Source organism: Hevea brasiliensis, chromosome 10 (assembly GCF_030052815.1).
Source record: "Hevea brasiliensis isolate MT/VB/25A 57/8 chromosome 10, ASM3005281v1, whole genome shotgun sequence".
In the NCBI taxonomy this organism is placed as follows: domain Eukaryota; kingdom Viridiplantae; phylum Streptophyta; class Magnoliopsida; order Malpighiales; family Euphorbiaceae; genus Hevea; species Hevea brasiliensis.
In genome coordinates this window covers 334453-355884 of record NC_079502.1, presented here as the reverse complement: position 1 = coordinate 355884, position 21432 = coordinate 334453, and the positions used below count along the sequence as shown (strand labels likewise).

At 36.3% G+C, this 21432-nt stretch overlaps 2 protein-coding genes and 1 non-coding gene across 3 annotated transcripts; all 3 read left to right on the top strand.

Moving 5' to 3' along the window:
* The first annotated feature begins 366 nt into the window (after positions 1-366).
* LOC131169579 (protein SIEVE ELEMENT OCCLUSION B-like) lies at positions 367-12149 on the top strand. Its single transcript, XM_058128764.1, has 7 exons — positions 367-484; positions 1324-1452; positions 10808-10989; positions 11070-11126; positions 11255-11697; positions 11777-11883; positions 11974-12149. The coding sequence occupies exons 1-7, from the start codon at positions 367-369 to the stop codon at positions 12147-12149; spliced, it is 1212 nt and encodes a 403-aa protein (XP_057984747.1).
* Positions 8356-8462, top strand: LOC131170029 (small nucleolar RNA R71). Its single transcript, XR_009140971.1, has one exon. It is a non-coding gene; the product is annotated as a small nucleolar RNA R71 (small nucleolar RNA).
* LOC131169620 (protein SIEVE ELEMENT OCCLUSION A-like) lies at positions 11887-13868 on the top strand. The gene is made up of 3 exons (XM_058128798.1): positions 11887-12095; positions 12195-12665; positions 12875-13868. The coding sequence occupies exons 2-3, from the start codon at positions 12267-12269 to the stop codon at positions 13511-13513; spliced, it is 1038 nt and encodes a 345-aa protein (XP_057984781.1). The 5' UTR covers positions 11887-12095; positions 12195-12266; the 3' UTR covers positions 13514-13868.
* The last annotated feature ends 7564 nt before the right edge of the window (positions 13869-21432 follow it).

Below are 21432 nucleotides of genomic sequence, written 5' to 3'. Positions count from 1 at the left end.
AATGTTTGAACATATTTACAAAGAAAAGGTCCTACAAGATTGAACAAAAGTAAACTAAACACTAATCTATGTCTATTGTTTTTCCTTTGTCCAAGGATGTTGCTAAGGGGCTGGTGGCTGCTGCCGGCTGTCGAAATGATGGTGCAGGAGGAGGTGATGGAGGTGGGGGTGGCATGCCCAGGAAAATCATGAGTTGCTTCACCATTTCCTTCAGTTCTTTCTGTTTGTCCCTGGTTTCCATGACAAGGTCAAACAGTTGCTCATGACGATCCTTTAGTGTATCAAGACCACTGTCAAGCTTCCTATCCACAAAGTAGATATCATCACTAAGCCTGTCGAGGTAGGTGAATAAGGCTTTAGTGTTGAATGGAGGAGGTCTTTGTGGATGAGGTAGGTTCAGGTTTAGGAGGAATGGAAGCAGAGGTAGTGGAGTGTCTGAGTAGGCCGAGGGGTGGGGTAGGGGTAGTAGGGTGCTGTGGGGCTGGTTTGAAATGTTTGGTTTCTGGTTGTGCAATAGGCTCGATTTACCAGGTGGCGTGGTGTCATCAAAATATGATAAATGGAACCCTGTTTTGGTTAAGTGTGCAGTATCAAAATAGGAAGTGTCCTCAAGTGCTGGGATTGAGTGCTCTGCAGGATTAAAGCCAAAATGTTTGGCTATGACAGTGATGAGTCCACCCAAAACAATATCACCAATGGATTTGGTGGCAATATGCAGCACATGTTCGCAAAGAAGTAACACGAGACACCTTCACTTTGTGAAATGCACACCATAACATAAAAAGTTCAGATTTGCCCACAGCACCAGAACTAGGCCCTCTGCCCAATATGGTGCTAGCCATCAACCTATGAATAAACCTAAGTGCAGGGTCAAGGATTTGGGATGTTTTGGACCTACCAGAGAAGGTTTGGGGTTGATTTGTTATGATTCTCCAAAATTGGGCAGATTCGGATGCCTTTATTGGCTACCTCTACTCCAGATGTGGTACTCTAAAGAACCCATCAATTGCAAAACCAAAAATGCTATGAGATTGATCCAATGACAGCTCTCTATGTTGCCCCAAGCATCTAAATGTCATAATTGGCTTATGGTCTACATCATGCAAGTTGAGGGTAGCAGAGAATGACGAAATAAACTCCAAAACTAGAATTGGATAAACTACCTCTTGCTGATGCACAAATTACATCCAACCCATACCACAAGAAATGCAACTACATTATCAAATAAACCCAGAGATTGTAGAGCATCCGCAGATATATACCTAGTAGGTTGTACTTTCCTATCCTTGAGTCTTTTGAAAGCGGCTTTTTGAATTGTATCAGGGAGAGGCCAAGGCAGTTTGGATACAAATGGGGTTCTTTGGCTGTCCTTCTCTTTGGAAGAAGGTGTAGAGGCTGGAGCCTTTGGTTTTGTAGGAGGTGGTTCCGAAAATGGGGTGGGTGGGTCTTTGCGTTTGGACAGAGGAGGAGCAGAGGGCATGGGTCGCACGGATTTGGACCTAATTTTGCGTTTGTATGTGGTTGATGGAGGTGGTGGTGGTGTCGTTTGTGGTGGAGGATTGGAAGGGGGATGTATCGAAGACAATGGAGTGACTTCAAGAGGAGAGGCGGGGCGGGAATGGGGAGGGGAATCCATGGTCGATTGGAGAAGAGATGGAAATGTAGGGGGATTTAGGGTTTGTGTGATTAGAGCGCTGGAGAAGATGGGAGAGAGACGGCGAGAATGCCGGAAAGAAATGGAGGATGAAGGGCGGTCGTGGGGTTCAAGAGTCGGGAAGTGGAGGTGGTGGGAATGGCTTTTGCTGAAAATGAATTTGAATCGGGTTGTAGGAGATTGCATAAGGAGAAAATGATTTATGCATAACTTGTGCGTGTTTCAAAAAGGATTTATATTTCAGAAAAGTGCTTATGCACAAGTGCATAGGTTATGCACTGTCCTTATGCATGTTTCGGTGACCCTGAAATGGTGAGGAGCGAAGTCATGCGGGAGTGCATAAGTTATGCACTCCCCTTATGCATCTCTCGGCAATAATTGTTTTTCAGAAACTTGGGTCATGCAGATGTGCATAAGCTATGCACTCTGCTTATGCACTCTGCGGCAATTTTTGGGATTCAGAAATTTTGGTTATGCAGAAGTGCATAGGCTATGCACATTCCTTATGCAGGTCTCGGCAACTTTTGGGATTTTCTGTTTTCTGGTTATGCAGGAGTGCATAGGCTATGCACTCTGCTTATGCACTCTTCGGCTGAATTGATTTTTTTGGAGATCTTGGTTATGCAGAGGTGCATAGGCTATGCACCTTCCTTATGCACCCCTCGGCAAGGATGATTTTTCTGGGTTTTTGGTCATGCAGAAGTGCATAGGTTATGCACTCTGCTTATGCAACCTTCGGCTGAATTGGAGCTGTGGGATTTTGGTTATGCAGAAGTGCATAGCTTATGCACCTTCCTTATGCAAACTTCGGCAGAGAGAGAAAATGAAGGATTTGAAGTTATGCAATTGTGCATAGGTCATGCACTCACCTTATGCAAGTTTTAGATATGAATTGTGACACACTGAGGTTATGCAGAGGTGCATAGGCTATGCACCTTCCTTATGCACTTGCAATAAAGGTGAAAAATGGCAAGAATTTTGGTCATGCAGGATTGCATAAGCTATGCAGTTGCTTATGCACAAGTTTAACAAGATCAAGAATGCAATAGAACATGGATTGCAAGTGTGAAAGATACCTGAATGATGAAATATAATTCTATGAAGAACAAACCATTAGAAATTTTCACCAAAAACACATCAATATAGTCTCAATTCATCAAAAGTGCATCACATAAGCATGTAAAAATGGATCCTACATAAAAGACCTTTGAGAGCTATGCCATTTTGACTCAAATTCTGCAAATCAACATTTAGCACATAAAACTCCATAAAAATCTGTATAAAGTTGCATCAAACCACAAATGAGAAATGAAATCTCCAAGATTTGCCAAGAAAATTCAACATTTCTACTTTGAATCCTACAACCCAAAGAAGCTCAAAACAAAAATGACTCACTTACCACCATAATATCATTATAAGCACAAATATTAGAAAATTACCCACCCAACCTCACCAAAAACACATGTAATCTGCTGCAGATTTTATTGTTCTCTGCATAAACCGGATAGCAATTTCAGCAGTTCACCAACCTTTCTCCATTGATATACATCCAACCTCATCAAAAATACAAGTCATTGGCTGCAGACACCCCTTTTTGCTGCAGATTTTATTTTTCCTCTGCATGAACTAGATTGCAGCTCACGCCCGCATTTATGCAAAAAAGCTTATCGATTCTTTTGAAGGACTAAATTTGTCAAGTTAAGAATTACTTCCCAATAGTTCACCAATTTCCCTTCTTCATTGAATTACATCTACAAGAGACAAAATTTAACAATGTCAAAAATTGAATTTGGGGAGATTTAAGATAAAAACAAAATTAATGAAAATGAAAGTAAATCAACAAAAGCAAAATAAAAGGACTTGGGATGCCTCCCAAGAGGGCTAATTTATAGTCCTTATTTGGACTTTTCATGAATTTCACTGAAAAGAGGTGAGGGATTGGAGAGCTTGTAACTTGCTCCTAGTATTGGGTCTCCAGTTATGTAATGCTTCAATCTATGCCCATTGACCTTAAAATACCCAGATTTTTCACTCCAAATTTCTATTGCTCCATAAGGGAAAACCTTAGAAACTCGATATGGACCAGTCCACCTTGACTTGAGTTTTCCAGGGAACAATTTCTATCTTGATTTGAACAACATAAATGAATCAACTTATTTGAATTTCTTTTTGCTCAGATGCTTATCATGCCAATATGTTGTTCTTTCTTTGTAATTACGGGCACTTTCATAAGCATCCATCCTCAATTCCTCAAGCTCATTAAGTTGTAACAACCTTTTCTCACCAGATTGCTTAAGATCAAAATTCAAGGTCTGAATGGCCCAATATGCTCTATGTTCTAGCTCCACGTAAATGACAAGACTTACCATACACCAACCTAAAGGAGTAGTTCCTATAGGGGTTTTGTAGGCGATCCTATATGCCCATAAAGCATCATCTAGTTTGATAGACCAAACTTTCCTAGAATAGTTCACAGTTTTCTCCAAAATATGATTGAGCTCTCTGTTAGAAAATTCAACATGTCCTGAAGTATGAGGATGGTATGGGGTAGCTATCTTGTGAACTACACAATACTTCCTCATTATTCTCTCAAATTGCTTATTACAAAAATGGGAACCCCATCACTAATTATAGCCCTAGGAGCTCCAAATCTGCTCAAGACAAATTTTTCAAAAATTTTACTACCACTCTAGCATCATTAGTTGGAGTTGCAATAGCTTCCACCCACTTCGACACATAGTCAACCCCAACTAAGATGTATCTATTACCATATGAAGGAGGGAATGGCCCCATAAAATCTATTCCCAAACATCAAATAATTCCACTTCAAGAATATTATTTAGGGCATTTGATCTCTTTTGACAAATTTCCACTCCTTTGACATTTATCACAATCCAACACAAATTTCCTCACATCCTTAAAAAGATTTGGCCAAAAGAAACCAGCTTGCAAAATTTTACTAGTTTGTCTTAGAGATGCCAAAATGTCCTCCATAATCAGAAGCATGGCAATGATGCAAAATACTCTGGATTTCCTCTTCAGGAATACATCTTCTAATTAGACCATCACAACATCTCCTAAAGAGTAAAGGATCATCCCATCTATAAAACTTCACTTCATGCAAGAACTTTTTCTTTTGTTGCCATGTCATACCTAGAGGTAAAACTCCACAAGATAGATAATTCACAAAGTCTGCATACCAAGGTAGTTTAGCAACAAGAGAGAAAAGTTGTTCATCCAAGAAAAACTCATCAATAGGATTTCATCCAATTCTTCACCATCCAATTTCAACCTACTAAGATTATCAAGAACTACATTTTCAGCTCCCTTCTTATCTCTAATCTCCAAATCAAACTCTTGTAGCATCAGAATCCACCTAATGAGCCTTGGTTTGGCCTCCTTTTTACGGAGCAAATACCTGATGGCTGCATGATCTGAAAATATAACCACCTTTGAGTCAATAATGTAAGGTCTGAACTTTTCCAATGCAAAGACAATTGCCAAAAATTCCTTTTCAGTTGTTGCATAATTTGTTTGAGCGTCATCCAGTGTTCTACTAGCATAATAAATAGCATAAGCCTTTTTGTCCTTTCTTTGACCAAGAACAGCCCCAATTGCATAGTTGCTAGCATCACACATAATTTCAAAAGGTAGGCTCCAATCAGGTGGTTGCATGATTGGTGCAGTGATGAGAGCTTGCTTCAACCTGCAAAAGGCATCCAAACACTCTTGGTCAAATTCAAATGGTGTGTCATTACTTAACAAATTAGACAAAGGTTTAGCTATTTTAGAAAAATCCTTAATAAAGCGTCAGAGAACCGGCATGTCCTAGGAAACTTGAATTCCCTTGACATTGGTAGGAGGAGCCATCTTCTCTATCACTTCAACTTTGGCTTTATCAACCTCTATTCCTCTGTTAGACACCAAATGTCCAAGCACTATCCTTCTGAACCATGAAATGACACTTTTCCCGCTTTAACACAAGGTCGATTCGCACATCGCTGCAAAATTTTAGAAAGGTTAGCCAAGCATATATCAAAAGAAGATCCATAAATGAAAAATCGTCCATAAAAACCTCCATTATGTCTTCAATGAAATCTGAGAAGATTGCCATCATGCACCTCTGAAAAGTGGCTGGTGCATTACACAACCCAAATGGCATCCTTCTATAAGCAAAGGTTCCATATGGGCAAGTAAAAGTGGTTTTCTCTTGATCATTTGGATGGATAGGGATTTGAAAAAAACCTGAATATCCATCTAAATAGCAAAAGTAAGAATGCCTAGCTAGTCTTTCCAACATTTGATCAATGAAGGGAAGTGGAAAATGATCTTTTCTAGTGGCAACATTTAATTTTCTGTAATCTATGCACATTCGCCAACTAGTCACCGTTCTAGTGGGAATTAATTCATTATTTTCATTTTTGACCACCGCTATTCCACCCTTCTTTGGGACAACATGTACCGGGCTTACCCAAATCATGCGAGATGGGATATATGATCCTGCATCAAGCAACTTCAAAATTTCCTTTTAACAACTTCTTTCATATTTGGGTTCAACCTCCTTTGATGTTCAATAGATGGTTTACAATTTTCTTCCAAACTGATTCTATGCATGCAAAAATGTGGGCTTATTCCTTTAATGTCATCTATGGTGTATCCCAAAACTTTCCTAAATTTTCTCAACACTCTTAACAACTTATCAGCCTCTAAAGTACTCAAGTTTGCATTTACAATTACTGGATAAGTGTTATTAGTGCCAAGAAATTCATACAGAATGAGAAGGAAGTTGCTTAAGTTCTACCTTAGGTGCATCTTCTTCCTTGAATGATGATTGCTTAAATTCAGCTTTTTCCTTTTGTGTGAGTTGAAAAACTGGAGCAGAAATGAATGGTGGACTTCCCTCTAAGTGTTGAGTATATGCAGCTACATGAGGGTTGTCATAGTCTATGCCTCCTCCATGAACCAAACAATTTTCAAGTGGATCTTATGGATATTTCTTTCTGAAGTGTTCTTCAACCAGCTCATCAATAATATCAACTCTCAAGCAAGTATCGACTTGAATGATGCTTTTTCATAGTGTTATTGATATTGAAAATTAATCGCTCTTCACCAACTCTAAGAGTAAGCTTTTCTCCTTTCACATCAATCAATGCTCTACTGTAGCTAGAAAGGGTCTCCCAAGATAATTGGAATATTAGAATCTTCCTCCATGTCCAAGATGACAAAGTCAACAGTATATAGAACTTTCCAACCTTCGGGGCACATTCTCCAAAATCCCTTCAGGATACTTGATTGTTCTGTCAGCTAACTGAAGAGAAATGTGGGTTGGCTTTAGATCTCCCATGTTGAGCTTTTCATAGATAGAAAGGGGCATAAGGCTAACGCTGGCCCCTAAATCACATAGAGCTTTTGTAGAACAAGACTCTCCAATGTGGCATGGAATTGAAAAACTCCCTGGATCCTTAAGCTTTGGAGGAAGTTTCCTCGGAGGATAGCACTACATTCTTACTCACAAAGCTACAGTTTCATCATCTTCAAGTTTTCTCTTATTTGAGAGAATTTCTTTCAAGAATTTTGCATAAGAGGGCATTTGTGAAAGAGCATCAACAAAAGGCACATTTATGTAAAGTTTCTTCAAAACCTCTAAGAACTTCCCAAATTGCCTATCAAGCTTGGCTTTGTGAAATCTTTGAGGAAAGGGAAGTTGTGGCTTGTAGGGCTCAGGAGGTATATACTTCTCTTCTTTTTCTTCAAATTTCTCCTTACATTTTTCTGCACTCTCTTGTTTTCCACTCTCATCAGTTCCTTTCTCATTTTCTCTCTTCTCACTGTTTTCACTCTTCTCATCATTTATAACTTTACCACTTCTTAAAGTAATAGCTTGACAATGCTCTCTTGGATTTTCTGGTTGACTTGGAAGCTTTCCAAAAGATTTGGCACTTGAGGAAGATGCTTGTTGTGCAATCTGGTTTTCCAAAGATTCATTGTGTGTTTGCATTTGTTCCAGCCTTGCTTTCACCTCTCTCATCTCCTCATCATGCTTATTTTGGTTGGCAAGAATCTGTTGCAATAAAGCTTCATGGTGGAATTTCGTTCTTCTTTGTTTTGGTGGAGGGTTCATATTTTTCTGAAAATTAGGCAATGGTTGCCTATTTTGCTGATATGGAACTTGACTTTCTTTGTGTGGTTGAAAATTGATTTTGAACTTGATTTTGCTGATTGCCCCATGAAAAGTTGGGATGATTCCTCCAATTTGGATTGTAAGTTTGAGAATAAGGATTCCCCATTTGCTTGTTTCCATAATTACCAACATATGCCGCTTGTTCTCCATAATCTACTCCACGGTGGTAGTTTCCTCTGCATAAGCCACTTGTTGTGAACTTCCAGCTGATGATGTTGAACTAACCAACATACTCAAATCTTCCATCTTCTTAGCAAGGACATTTGTAAGTGCATCAAACTTTGCATTAATCATGTTGAATGGATCAAGATCATACATCCCAGCAGCTTGCCTTTTCTGAGTTGGAGCTGGTCCTCTTGGACTACTCCAAAGATGAGTATTCTTTGCAATTTTCTCTAATAACTCATAAGCTTCATCTTCATGCTTTATAATAAATTCTCCTCCTGTTTGAGCATCAATAATTCCTCTGATTGCAGGAGTGACATTTGTGTAGAAATTCTGATTTATCATCCATTTTGGAATGGCATGATGTGGGCACAATCTTTCCAATTCCTTCCATCTCATCCATGATTCATAGAGAGTTTCATCTTCTCTTGGTCTGAAAGATGTCATTTGATTCCTCAGCTCTTGAGTTTTTCCAGGTGGAAAATATTGTGCAAGAAATGCATCAGTTAGTTGCTCCCAATTTGTAATGGAGTTGTGAGGTAAAGAATCAAGCCAATCCAATGCTCTATCTTTCAAAGAGAATGGAAATAGCTTCAATCTTGCTGCATCATCGGACACTCCAGTTGTTTTGCATGTCGCAAATCATAGCAAATTTCTTCAAGTGTGTGTGTGGATTTTCAGAAGGATGTCCTCCAAATTGAGAGTTTTGGATCATTTGAAGAACTCCAAAATCCATCTTGTAGCTGTTTGCATCAATCCTTGGTCTTGCTATGCTCTCTCTCAAGTCATCAAAACGAGGAAAAGCATGATCCATCATACTTCCCCTAGGCACGTTTGCATTAACAACTTCTTCTCCTTGGGCTTCATTTTCATTGTTTTGACCATTTCAGATTACCAACACCAATTCTAATTCTTTCATCACCATATTTGCTTCAATTTCGGTTTCTCTCAAGCTTCCTTCCTTCTTACGTTTCTTTCTTGTTGGCCTTGCAAAATTTCTCAATTTCAGGATTGAAAAGTAAGGTTGTGTCACTTGAGCTTCTAGCTCTTCTCATAAAAGATTAAAGTACCTGAAAAAGAACAAACAAACACAAAATGAAAAGATAACAAAGATAAAACTAAAAACAACTAAAATAATCAAGAATTCAATCTTAAACAAACAACTCCCCGGCAACGGCGCCAAAAACTTGATGCGTCCCAACCGCAAGTGCACGGGTCGTACAAGTAGTATAGAAAAATATCGATCCCACGAGGAGTTGTGTTAATGATTGAATTTTCGATATAAAAGTTGACTAAATTGAAGTATTTATGAGATTAAAATGATGAATTAATGGGTAATGGAGTGTGAAATCTAATTGTGCAAAATTAATATTCTATTCAACAATGTATTAATTAAACTAAAATTGCATCAAATAGAAATAAGCAAGTTCAAATATGGCAATATTTAAATTGGCGAATGATTAAATTCGATTAGAAATTAACAATGGTAAAAAGGCGATTCCGGAGTTCGGGATTTCATATTCGAGCTATTTTGGGATTTTAAATTGGTTATCCAATCTTGTGAAACTAATGGGTTTTAAGGAGATTAATTCTTAAATCCTTTGAATTCCCTTTCGAGTGAGACAAAGAGTGCCTTAATCAAACTAATCCTACTTTCGTGGAGTTAGAATTAATTAAGACCCATTAAGTTCTTTAATTAATCTATGAATCCTCTTAATCCTTAGCCTATTTCTAGGTCTAAGTTAATTAAGTCCAATTTCACGATTATCTATCACAAGGCCTTCTCCTTTCGGTGCTTCAACCATGGATTAAGAACATTACTCAATGGGATCCTACATTAAGCATGTCATTAAGCATACAAGAAATGAATAAAACTCATTAAGACCACAAAATATAGATTACCCAATCAAAATCCACAAAATATCCCAAATATTACAACCCTTACTCCAGAATCAAAAGTAAACTACTCACTATCCATAATGCTTACAAGATATGATGAGTTTAAATGGAAATAAAGCTTTAATCTAGGCTAAGAAGTAAGTAATTAAACACTAGAAGTGTAGAAAAGTGTAAAGAAAGAAAGAAATCTGCAAATCTTAGTTGAAAATGGAGTGGAAGTTTAAATGACTCCTCAAATTCTGCTTAGCCTCCTCCTTTCTTCCTTTGCTCCTTGCCTCTTCCTTCTAAAATGAGAAAATGGGACTATTTATATCATTTTTCTGACATGGAGCCCTAAAATAGTATGTTCTAGGAGGAATATATTAAGGGAATCTTCTGCCAGCTCATTAATGAGCTCTTTTGGGATCAGATAAGTGGATCGCATAAGTTATGCAGTCCCTTATGCACATTTCGCTGATTCTGGGTTACTTATGCGGTCGCATGACTTGGTGCATAGGTTATGCACAATTTCGTGAATCGCATAAGGGAGGTGAGAATGTGCATAAGTCGTGCGATCTCCTTATGCACATTTCAATGGTTCTGAATGTTGTTCTTCCTCCTTATGCGTAATCGCATAGCTTATGCGGCAAGTTATGCCTGATTTAAATCAATGCATATTTCAGCTTGAAAACTTGTTTTTGGCATCTTTTTGCTGTAGAAGACACTCCTCAATGGCAAAATTCTCTTTAGTCCTTCAAAAACACCATTTTTTCCTACAATACAAAGCAAAAATTACAAATTAATCCAAAGTTGACAATTATGGAAAACTAACTAAATAACTAATGAAATTAGCTAAAAATGACTAATAACCAAATAAAATGATTGTGAAATTAGACCTAAATGACTATGCAAAATATGTGCATCACAAGTGACTCAAGGTCTCCTCTCGGCTACGAAACTATTGGAGTCCGATGATGATGCAATATTTAAGAAAGTTCAAGAAACCCATAAACCTCAGGGTCGCCAAGTTGATAACATTGACGGCTTATTCAGTATCATTGGCAAAATCTTGCTTCATGACAATCCCAAAAGCGATCATGATGTTCCAAATGTATGTTCAAATTTCTCTTCTCCATTCTTATTAGTTAAAAATTATGAAATACTGACATGATAGTAATTATTCTTTTGCAGGAAAAATCAGTAGTGCATGAAGTACCGGCTTCCCTCATAAACAAAATCTGCTGCAAGGTTTTCTTGATAACCGATGATGATATATGATTGCATTAAATTCTTCCTTCATTCATATAATTACATTAAAGTTTAGTTACTGATTTTGGAGTCACTGACGAATCTTTGAACATGTTTGTAATCTACAGCTAGCATGCAATTGCACGGATAGAGATGCGGAAGAAACAACTATGACGATTCTCGAAAAAGAACTTCAAAACTATCTGTGGGATGAAAAGCTGGTTATTGTGGCAGCTGCTTTTGCAGTGAATTATGGTGAATTTTATCTGCTTACTCAGCTTGACACTCCAGATCCAGTTGCCAAGAATATGGCTTTCCTTAAGCAGCTGCAATTCATCAAGGAAATTGGCAGTGCATCCCAAAATCTCTCTGGAGCAATTAATGAGCTTATCCACGCCATAATGACTGTAATCAAATGTGTTCTCCTGTTCAGTGTTCTAGATCCTAAGTATTTTGAAGCTGAAGAACAACCATCTGCCCCGACTGAAATAGCCAGAGCTACCTACTGGACGATTTATAGTGTTGTGACCTGCGGCTCTTATATTGCTAAACTTGTTGGGTTGAGAAATCAGTAAGTCTTGGAATGCTTCCTTAATCCATTTTTTTTATTTCCAAGTAAATAAAACAGAAACCAATTTACTGTATTTCAGGAACACCATGGCAGAAATGACATCGCGACTGAAAACGCTGGCTTCTAAAGTTAGTAGCATGCAGAAAGTCCTGCAAGTTAAATTTTCTCATCGCAAACATCAAATTGGTAATTAAGCCCTTTATTGGCCATTCTAACTTGACCTTAACAACCCCTTCTCGGAATTACTGAATAAAGATCACCATTGGGATATTGCAGAAACTTACAAGTGGCTCATCAATCGTTTCAACACATACCAAGACCATACCATCCTCAGCGACTTATTTGACGTCGAGGGTGGGAAGACAGCCCTTGTGGTAGGCCATGACAACAAGAAAGAGGTTCGCAATTTACCCAATTTCAACTCTGACACTTCCCAGCATCTCACTTGTTAAGTATTACAAGCTATAGTTTTAAAATTCTTTTCGAAACAAATGCAGGTCGATATTAATTCGCTAAAGGGCTCCAACGTGTGGCTGCTCATATCTGGTCCTGATGCCTGTCATGCAGAAATGAAGACTCTTACTAAATTGTACCTAAAACTGCAAACCAAGGAGCAGAATAGGTATCATATAGTGTGGCTTCCAATTGTGGACGAGTTCAATGAACGCGAGTTTTCGTCATTGCAATCCCTGATGCCTTGGTACACAGTGCGAAATCCTAAAATCGTCAAACCAGTGGCCATTAGGTACATCAGGGAGGTATGGAAATTCACAAATGAGACAATTCTGGTGCCACTGCTTCCAAAAGGACATGCAAAATCCCTTACCCCTCGTACTCTTGACCCGCTGTGGATATCAGGAGATTTGCTCAGCCTATTCTCTGTTCACGATCAAAAGAAATCACTGTGGCATCAGAATCTGCAGATAACCCTGGATCTACTTCTCGGAGGAATTTATCCAGAAGATTCGGTAATTTTACATTCCTATAATTTATATTTATAGTTTTTTTTTATAAGATAATAAATTTTATTTTTTAATTAGACTTCAATTGGAGTTTGAACTCGCAAAACTTTCTTTTTTTTTTTATCAAAACTGAGTCAAGAGATCATTGATTAAATTTAATTTAGCTTTTAAGTATTTTTAGTAGACTAATTAAAATATGAGTGTATATATATCAGTCGAAACCAGCTTCAATCTTATGCCTTTACGGAGGAGAAGACATCAAGTGGATCGAGGACTTCACCACTATGATAAATCGGGTTAAGAATTTCACAAAGATAAGCATAGATTTGGTTTATGTGAGCAAGAGCAATGCCATCGATCATTACAACAATGCCATTTTCGATTTCATCACGGCAAAGAAGGTTGGTGGATACTGGAAAGCTGATGAAACACACAGTTGGCACTTTTGGACCCGATTGGAAAGCATCTTTTCTTGGGGGATACGAGATGGCAAGAATGCTAAAGAAAACAATACCATGAGAGATGTCATGTCTTTGCTAAGCTTCAATGGCAGCTACAAGGGATGGGCTGTGTTTGGTCAATTAGGATCATCTCATAAAGTGGTGAAAGCCACAGGAGAAGTCGTTCTGGATGTGTTGTTAAGGATAAATAACTGGTGGAAAGCTGGCACGAACGTTGATTCTTTTGTGCTAGCACTCAACCAACAGATCGAACAACATCTTAAGGTCCAAAAACACCATTGTTATCACATTGTTCTCCCCACCACTGTTCCAAGGGTCCCAGATGAGATGATGATATGCGCAATTTGTGATCGTAAAATGGGCAAGTATCTAATGTACCGTTGCTGCGAGTAGTGACCAAGCTTGGCTTGTTATGGTGAAGGTGATCACCGGCCATCTGGTGTTTCGTTGAAAGAATAAATAAATAATTAATGCGAGAATTTTCTTGCATTGCAATTTAGGATATTCTGTGTTTTAGTGGTTAATGTCTAGACTGGACGATTAACCAGTCTCCACATAAGTATGTGCTTGTGTGTATGTTAAGTCTAGCTCTATACGAGCTAAGTATGTGCTTGTGTATGTTGTGCAATAAACCTTGAATGCTTGCAGTGCAAACACCTCCCCAGTTTGGTGTGCTTTCAAGGAACTGTTATAATAAAACTTGAAGGCTGTATTAAGCCTCTATCAATATATGTGTCTCTTTGTTCTACGTAATTGCTAATTAAGGGGGTAAGGACTCAATATTTTATTTACTTTTGTTCTTCTGAAATTCAGTTGCTCATTTCATCCACAAAGACCTATTGTAATGGAATTTAAAGTTGCATCTGACTTCAAGAATTTGCAGCTTTTGAAATTGCATATTTCAAATGAAATAAAGAATTTTAGAGGATATTATATGTTTTAGCTATATCCAGTAATTAAACCAAGCAGACCTTTGAAAAAAAGAGAGAGAAAAAAAAAAATAAAACTTGATATCCTTGGTTCCTCCAGAAGAGAATGAGGAAAAAAATGCATTTTTCAATTCATTGCATCTTATCCAAAAGATTTCCCCTTCAATTTGGAGGAGAATGGAGGGAAATTAGTACTATTTATATGGAAATTATCTCATTAGCCTTCTACATCTCCCCCATCATTTCTGCTCTTCTCTCAGCTGTTCATGGTCACTTTTGTGAACTTTTAGCTTGTAGATGATGTTCATCTATGTGGTTGGATTGTTTTCAGAGAAGGGAAAGATGCAGGAGCTTCCCAATTTGCAAGCTGCATTGATCCTTGGTTGGTAAATAGACTCACTTGTCTTACCGCCGGTCACAGTTTATGATCCAACAGAGACTGAAAGTTGTCTAACTTATATTCAGCAAATTGTATCTAATTATATCACACAACAAATTGTTAATTAAAAATAAATTTGATTCAAGCAATTTGCATAATTATATGCTATAAAGTGATCAATTAATCAATAATTAACTATATCTTTAGAATATTGGCCAATGAATGTATAATGATATTGACAAAAATAATATTAAACCTCAAAGGCAAAATTATTATTTTGTTTTTGAAAGAAAGAAAAACAATCATTATACTTATATTTGAGTAATTAACTTAGATATAAGAAGATAAATGAGGGTATAATAAGTATTCTCCCTCCTTTTATATAGGGTAGAAATTATTTTCCTCTTATATTCTAATAATTTATTTAAACATCATATATAAAAGAAATTTGATTTTTTTCCTTTTATTTTTTCTATTCAATTTCTTTTCGTTTCCTTCACAATTAAGAATCATATTTGTTGGCACTGGGTGGGGATAACCGGTGGGCGACAAGATCTGCCTAGATCTCTTCAGTTCATGGTGCTTGGGCTGCTACTCTATAAAGAGTTGGAGTTGCGCCTCTACTAATAGCTTAAGCTTTTGGCACAGTGGTAAGCGTTTGATCTTAAAATTGGTATCAAAGCTTGTCTCCCTTGCTTGAGGTTTGAACACCTTAGAGAGATCCTATAATGGCTGGCACATTTAACACAGCTAGTATCCTTGCACCTTTAGTTGAAGGACACTCTATCACTAGACTACCTTTATTTAATAGTTCTAATTACTCTTTTTGGAAAGTTAGGATGAGAAACTTTATACAATCTGTTGATATTGAAGCATGGCAAAGAATTATTAAAGGTCCTAAAATTCCATTAGAATTACATGCTGATGGTTAAAGAGAAAAACTTGAAGAGGAATATAATGAACTTGATTGGAAGAAATTTTCTTCAAATGCTAAAGCTTTAAATATTCTTCATAGTGCACTTGATGCAACTGAATATAACTGTATTTCAAGTTGCACATCTGCCAAAGAAGTGTGGGATAAACTTGAAGTCGCTTATGAGGGGACTAATCAAGTGAAGGAATTAAAAGCCAATAGACTTGTTTGAGAGTATGAGCTATTTGAGATGAAACCTGGAGAAACCGTTTTAGGAATGAGCACAAGATTTACTGATTTAGAGAATGTCCTCAAACCACTTGAAAAGAAATTCACTAAAGAAGAATTAGTTAAGAAAGTCTTGAGGTCACTACCTAAATCATGGGAAACAAAAGTAATAGTGATCTTTGACACCAAAGACTTCTCCAAATTCACTTATGATGAGTTGATTAGTTCTCTTATTGCTCATGAAATGCTTTATGACAAGAATAAGAGCAATGTGGATGATGAAAAGAAAAAGAAAGGATGTTATATTTTTATGGCTTGAAATTTTTGGATATGCTTTTCATGGGTCCGAATTGAGATCTGACCTAAAAGTTTCATGTTTTTTGCTACCCGATTGGGAGAAAAAGTGAGATCTGTGGTAGTAGCAGAGCGGGCTGATAGGTCTAGGCTCGAAGCCCACCAATGATCTCGTTAGGGGTGCGGGGGCAACGCCCCCGCTGTATGGACCAGTATAAATATTGTAATATTCTACCCTTTGCGATAGAGTTGTGAGATATTTGGGAAACACACTGGGGTTAGAGCTTGAGAGTTTTAATTGATTGTATCTTGCTCTTTGCATCATAGTGGAACTTTTTCTCTTGTCTTGCCTTTGGACATAGACCTTGCAGTTGAACCACGTTAAATCCTATGTTATTCTTCTTCTCTTTTCAATACTGTGTGATTGTGTGATTTGTGTGTGTGCTTTAGATTTGCGTGCTTGTTATAACAAAGGAATTGCCTTGAAATCAAACAAAGAGGATGAGATAAGGAAAACTATAGCTTTTAAGGCTGCCTCAAGTGATAGCTCCAATAGTTTAAGTGATGAAGATGATATTGCTATGATTGCAAGAAGATTCAAGAAAGCATTCAAAAAGGGAGGTTCAAAATATAAGAAATTTCTAGAGAAGTATTCTCCCAAAGGTGAAACAAGCAAGGATCAAAGTGAGATCAAATGCTTCAAATGCAACAAACCTGGCCACAACAAACCAAATTGTCCTAAACTAAAAAAGAAGAATTCAAAGGACAAGAGCAAGTGAGCATTAGTTGCTGGCTGGAAGGATAGCGATGACTCTTTAAGTGATAACTCAATTGACAAGGAGGTTGCACACATTTGTCTCATGGCTCTAGAAGAGAATAAACCAAAAAGTTCTCACCAAAGAGAAAGCAACAATGAGATAAATAATTCTAAATCTCTTAGTATTGAAGAATATGAAGATGCACTACCAAAGTGTTTGAAGAATGCAAAGTTTATAAGAAAATATGTTCTTCTTTAAACAAAGAAATTGCTTCTTTAAGATCAGAAAATATTTCTATGAGTATTGCTATGCAAGAAAACAAGTGTTATAAAAATCAAATGCTTTTGTTTGATGAGTTGAAAAAGGAGATAGAAGATTCAAAAACTACTTATGAAAAACTCATTGAGAAAAACAAGGTTTTTAAAGCCAAGGTGGAATCTTTGATAAATGATTTAGCTAAATTCACCAATGGCACAAAAATTCTTAATACTTTACTTGGTTCTCAAAGATTATCAAATTAAAAATCTGGTCTTAATTATGATGGATTCATGCATTATGGCAAATACAAAAATTTCTTTGTGAAAGCTTCATCTTCTTCGTTACTAAATATTATTTGCTTCTATTGTAATCAAAATGGTCATATGGTTAGTCATTGTCCCATAAGGAAAGGTTCCTTAAAGGTGAAAAAGATATGGGTACCTAAAGGAACAGTTTCTAATGTCTCTAAGGACCCAAATTTGCTTGGGTACCGAAGAAATAGTCAACAGTGGTATGTTGATAGTGCTTGCTTAATGCACACGACTGCAGACAAAGAAAAATTCTCAAACCTTACCATGGAAAGTGGTGGACATGTGAGATTTGATAACAAAGGCAAAGCTTACATCATTGGAAGTGGCTCCATTAGGAAGAATCCAAGCATAAAGGATGTTGCACTAGTTGAAGGTTTGAAATTCAATCTTCTTAGTGTAAGTCAACTATGTGATAAAGGTTACAAAGTTATTTTTAATTCTTCACATTACGAGATTAGGAGTTTGGATGATGATTATACATTATTCATTGCACCTAGAAGTGAAAATGTATATTTGCTTGATTTGAATGATATTCAAAATGGAAAGGAAAAGTGTCTTCTGTCTTTTAAAGAAGATAGTTGGTTGTGCATAAAAGACTTGGTCATGCTAGCATGCATGTGATTTCAAAACTTTTAAGATGTGATCTTACTAAAGGTTTGCCAAAAATTAAATTTGAAAAAGATCATGTTTGCAAGCCTAGTTTTCTTGGAAAACAAATCAAAGTTTCTTTCAAACCAAAGATGTTGTTTCTACATCTAGACCTCTTGAGTTATTGCATCTTGATTTGTTTGGTCTTATTACACCTATAAGTCTTGGTGGTAAAGCATATGCTTTAGTCATAGTGGATGATTACACTAGCTATACATGGACATATTTTATTGCATGCAAGGATGAAACTTTTGATGTATTTACACCCTTTTACAAGAAAGTACAAAGTGAAAAAAGCTTAATCATTTCCTCCATTAGAAATGACCATGGGAGAGAGTTTAAAAAACAATCTTTTAATGAATTTTGTTCAAACAATGGTATTTTCCATAACTTTTTGGCTTTTAGAACTCCACAACAAAATGGAGTTGTAGAGAGGAAAAATAAAACTTTACAAGAAATGGCAAGAACAATGCTTTATGAAAACAATCTTCTAAAATATTTTTGGGCAGAAGCCGTAAACACTGCTTGCTATATTTTGAATAAAGCAATAGTTAGACCAATTTTAAAGAAAACCACCTATTAGTTGTGGAAAGACAGAAAGCCTAACATTTCTTACTTTCGTGCATTTGGTTATAAGTATTACATTTTAAATAATAAGAAGGATAACCTCAAAAAGTTTGATGTGAAATTGGATGAGGGTATTTTTCTTGGATATTCCATACATAGTAAAGCCTATAGAGTCTTTAATAGGAGAATTTTGTTAGTTGAAGAAACTATTCATGTTATGTTTGATGAAACTAACAACTTTTTGAAAAAAAAGATTATTTTTTATGATGATGATGAACTAAGTAGAACTTTTGGAACAAAAAGGGATGAGACTCAGAAGCAACGAAGTCATCCTATTAATGAGCCTCAAAGTGCAAATGCGAATGGAATTGTCAATGAAAATGCAAATGAGAAAGATCAAAAAGGTAATCAAGAAGTATAGCCCAATATTGAAAAGCTCCAAATTAATGAACCACATTATGATGACCTACCTCAAGAATGGAGATATCATAGAGATCATCCAAAGGAGGACATCATTGATAGCCCTTCACAAAAGATGATGACAAGAGCTCAACTTTGAAAATACTTTGGTAATTTTACATTTATTTCTCAATTAGAACCAAAGTCTTATGATAAAGCTCAAAGTGACGAGAGTTGGATTCTTGCTATGCAAGAAGAACTCAATCAATTGGAGTGAAATAAAGTATGAAAACTTATTCCTAGGCCTAGAAATCATTCTATCATTGGTACTAAATTTGTTTTAGGAACAAAATGGATGATATATGTTATTAGAAATAAGGCTAGACTAGTAGTTCAAGGATCCATTCAAGAGGAAGGTATTGATTTTGATGAGACCTTTGCTTCGGTTGCTAGAATTAAAGCTATTAGGATGTTATGTGCATTTGAATGTTATAAGAATTTTATGTTATAATAATGAATGTTAAGAGTGCATTCTTGAATGGTTATATTGATGAAAAAGTTTGTGTTGAACAACCACCGGGTTTTGAAAGCTATGAATTTCTTGATCATGTTTATAAACTCACTAAGGCCTTATATGGATTGAAACAAGCCCCTAGAGTTTGGTATGAGAGGTTTAGTAAGTTTCTTTTAGAAAATGGTTTTCAAAGAGAAAAAGTAAACAACACACTTTTCACAAAGATGCACAAACATTATATGCTTATTGTTCAAATTTATGTTGGTGATATTATTTTTGGTACTACTAATGCTTCTTTATGCAAAAGCTTCTCTAAGATGATGCAAAATGAATTTGAGATGAGTATGATTGTAACACCCCAATTTTAGAAATAATAATAAAGACTAATTTATAAAAGATTTGGGGAGAAAATTTTACTTTTTAATTAGACTTAAAAGTGGAATTTTAGAAGTTTGGGTGAAAAAGAAAATCTTGGAAAAGTTTAAGGACCGAAAGGGAATTACTTAAAACAATAAAAATAAAAATAATAATAATAATAAATGATTTTCTGGAATTGTGTTCCTCCGCCATACCAGTAGGATACGTGGCACTAATCTATTTGGAAGGAAAAAAAAAAACAATAATAGTAAAGTGTAGATAAAGCCGAAGAGAGAGGGAGGAAGATATTTTTCTTCTCATTTCAAAAAAAAAAAAATCCTTTCTGCCATTCTTTTTCTAGGAAGTTCCATCTCCATTACTCTCATCAAAAGAACCGTAGCTCTTTTCTTTCAAATTTCATTCTTTTCTTCCATGGATTCATCGATGTTCAAGTTTAACTCCATCACTTTTAAGAGATTAAAGAACCAAAAAAAAAAAATTTAAGGAGAATGGTACCATACTTGTGTTGTCCTAGATGGAAGATATGGCAAAAAAAAAAAGAGAAAAAGTGTTTCAGCACTTCACCATGAGATATTGGGTTTTTCTTAAGAAAGGTGAATACCCAAACTTTAATTTTCTCTCTCAATATTTTAATTTTCTTAAACTTGTCAGTTGTCATAGATTGCATTATATTTCTCAATACCTCTAGAGAGATGATGGATCTGTTTATAGGAAAATTTAGGGCAACTATAGCATTTGGAGAAATGTTTAAAACTAAATCCTCGTCCTACAACTCCTTCCACTTGTATTTTTAAGAGAATACAAGAGTCTCCAAGGCTGGAAGGACTGAAAAGAGAGAGAAACATAGTCTGAACTGTAGAGAGTATGTAACCACAGGGAAATTTGAGGCTACTTGCCAATATCATCTCCATCTCTAGCAACCAGCAGTAGCTGGGACAACAACTGGCCTTGAATCTTCTGCTTTCTCATGTTCCATGTTAAGAATCTTGTTGTTGATCAAGTTATGGGGAGCAATTACATTTCGGATCAGGGAAGAAGGATAGATAACCAACATCATATAATTGGTTTTAACAGCAAAAGCCTTGATTAAATTAGCTACATTGAGGTTTGGAAGTAGATTGAATACATGCTGTAAATGGTACAAATATGTGATATTTTAGAAAGGTAAAAGTTGGGGTATCTTTAAAATACTCTGTATATAAGTGATATTTTAGAGATCCTAATAGCCTTAAATTGGGTATGATATTGATAGGTTAAATCAATTTAATTTATTTTTATGGTTTATAAGGTTAGGGAAAAAAAATATTAATTACAAATATGTGCCAATAAAAATAATAATGCGTGGGTTTTAGAGCATCTCATTTGATAATTATGGGTAGCTGTGCGGGTAACTCAAGGGCTATGTAACTTGCAGCCGCCAGAAGACATATTTTCCTTTGGAAAGATCTTAATTTGGTTTGACCATGAATTTGGAGAAGGGGACAGGACATAGAACTTGTTACTTGGTGCCTGAACATGGGTGCTGATAGAAAAGTGATGAATTGTTCGACAATTCACGTGCTAAATGGGCAATGTCTTCACTAATAAAATGAGAGATATAAATCAGACCATGCACACTTGTATTAATAAATCAAAGGGTAAATGGTGGGGACAAGTTCCCACAAATGAAATGAGTGTTGTAATAATAATATGTATATTATTCATTATTTAGTTACTATAACAATAAATATGATTAA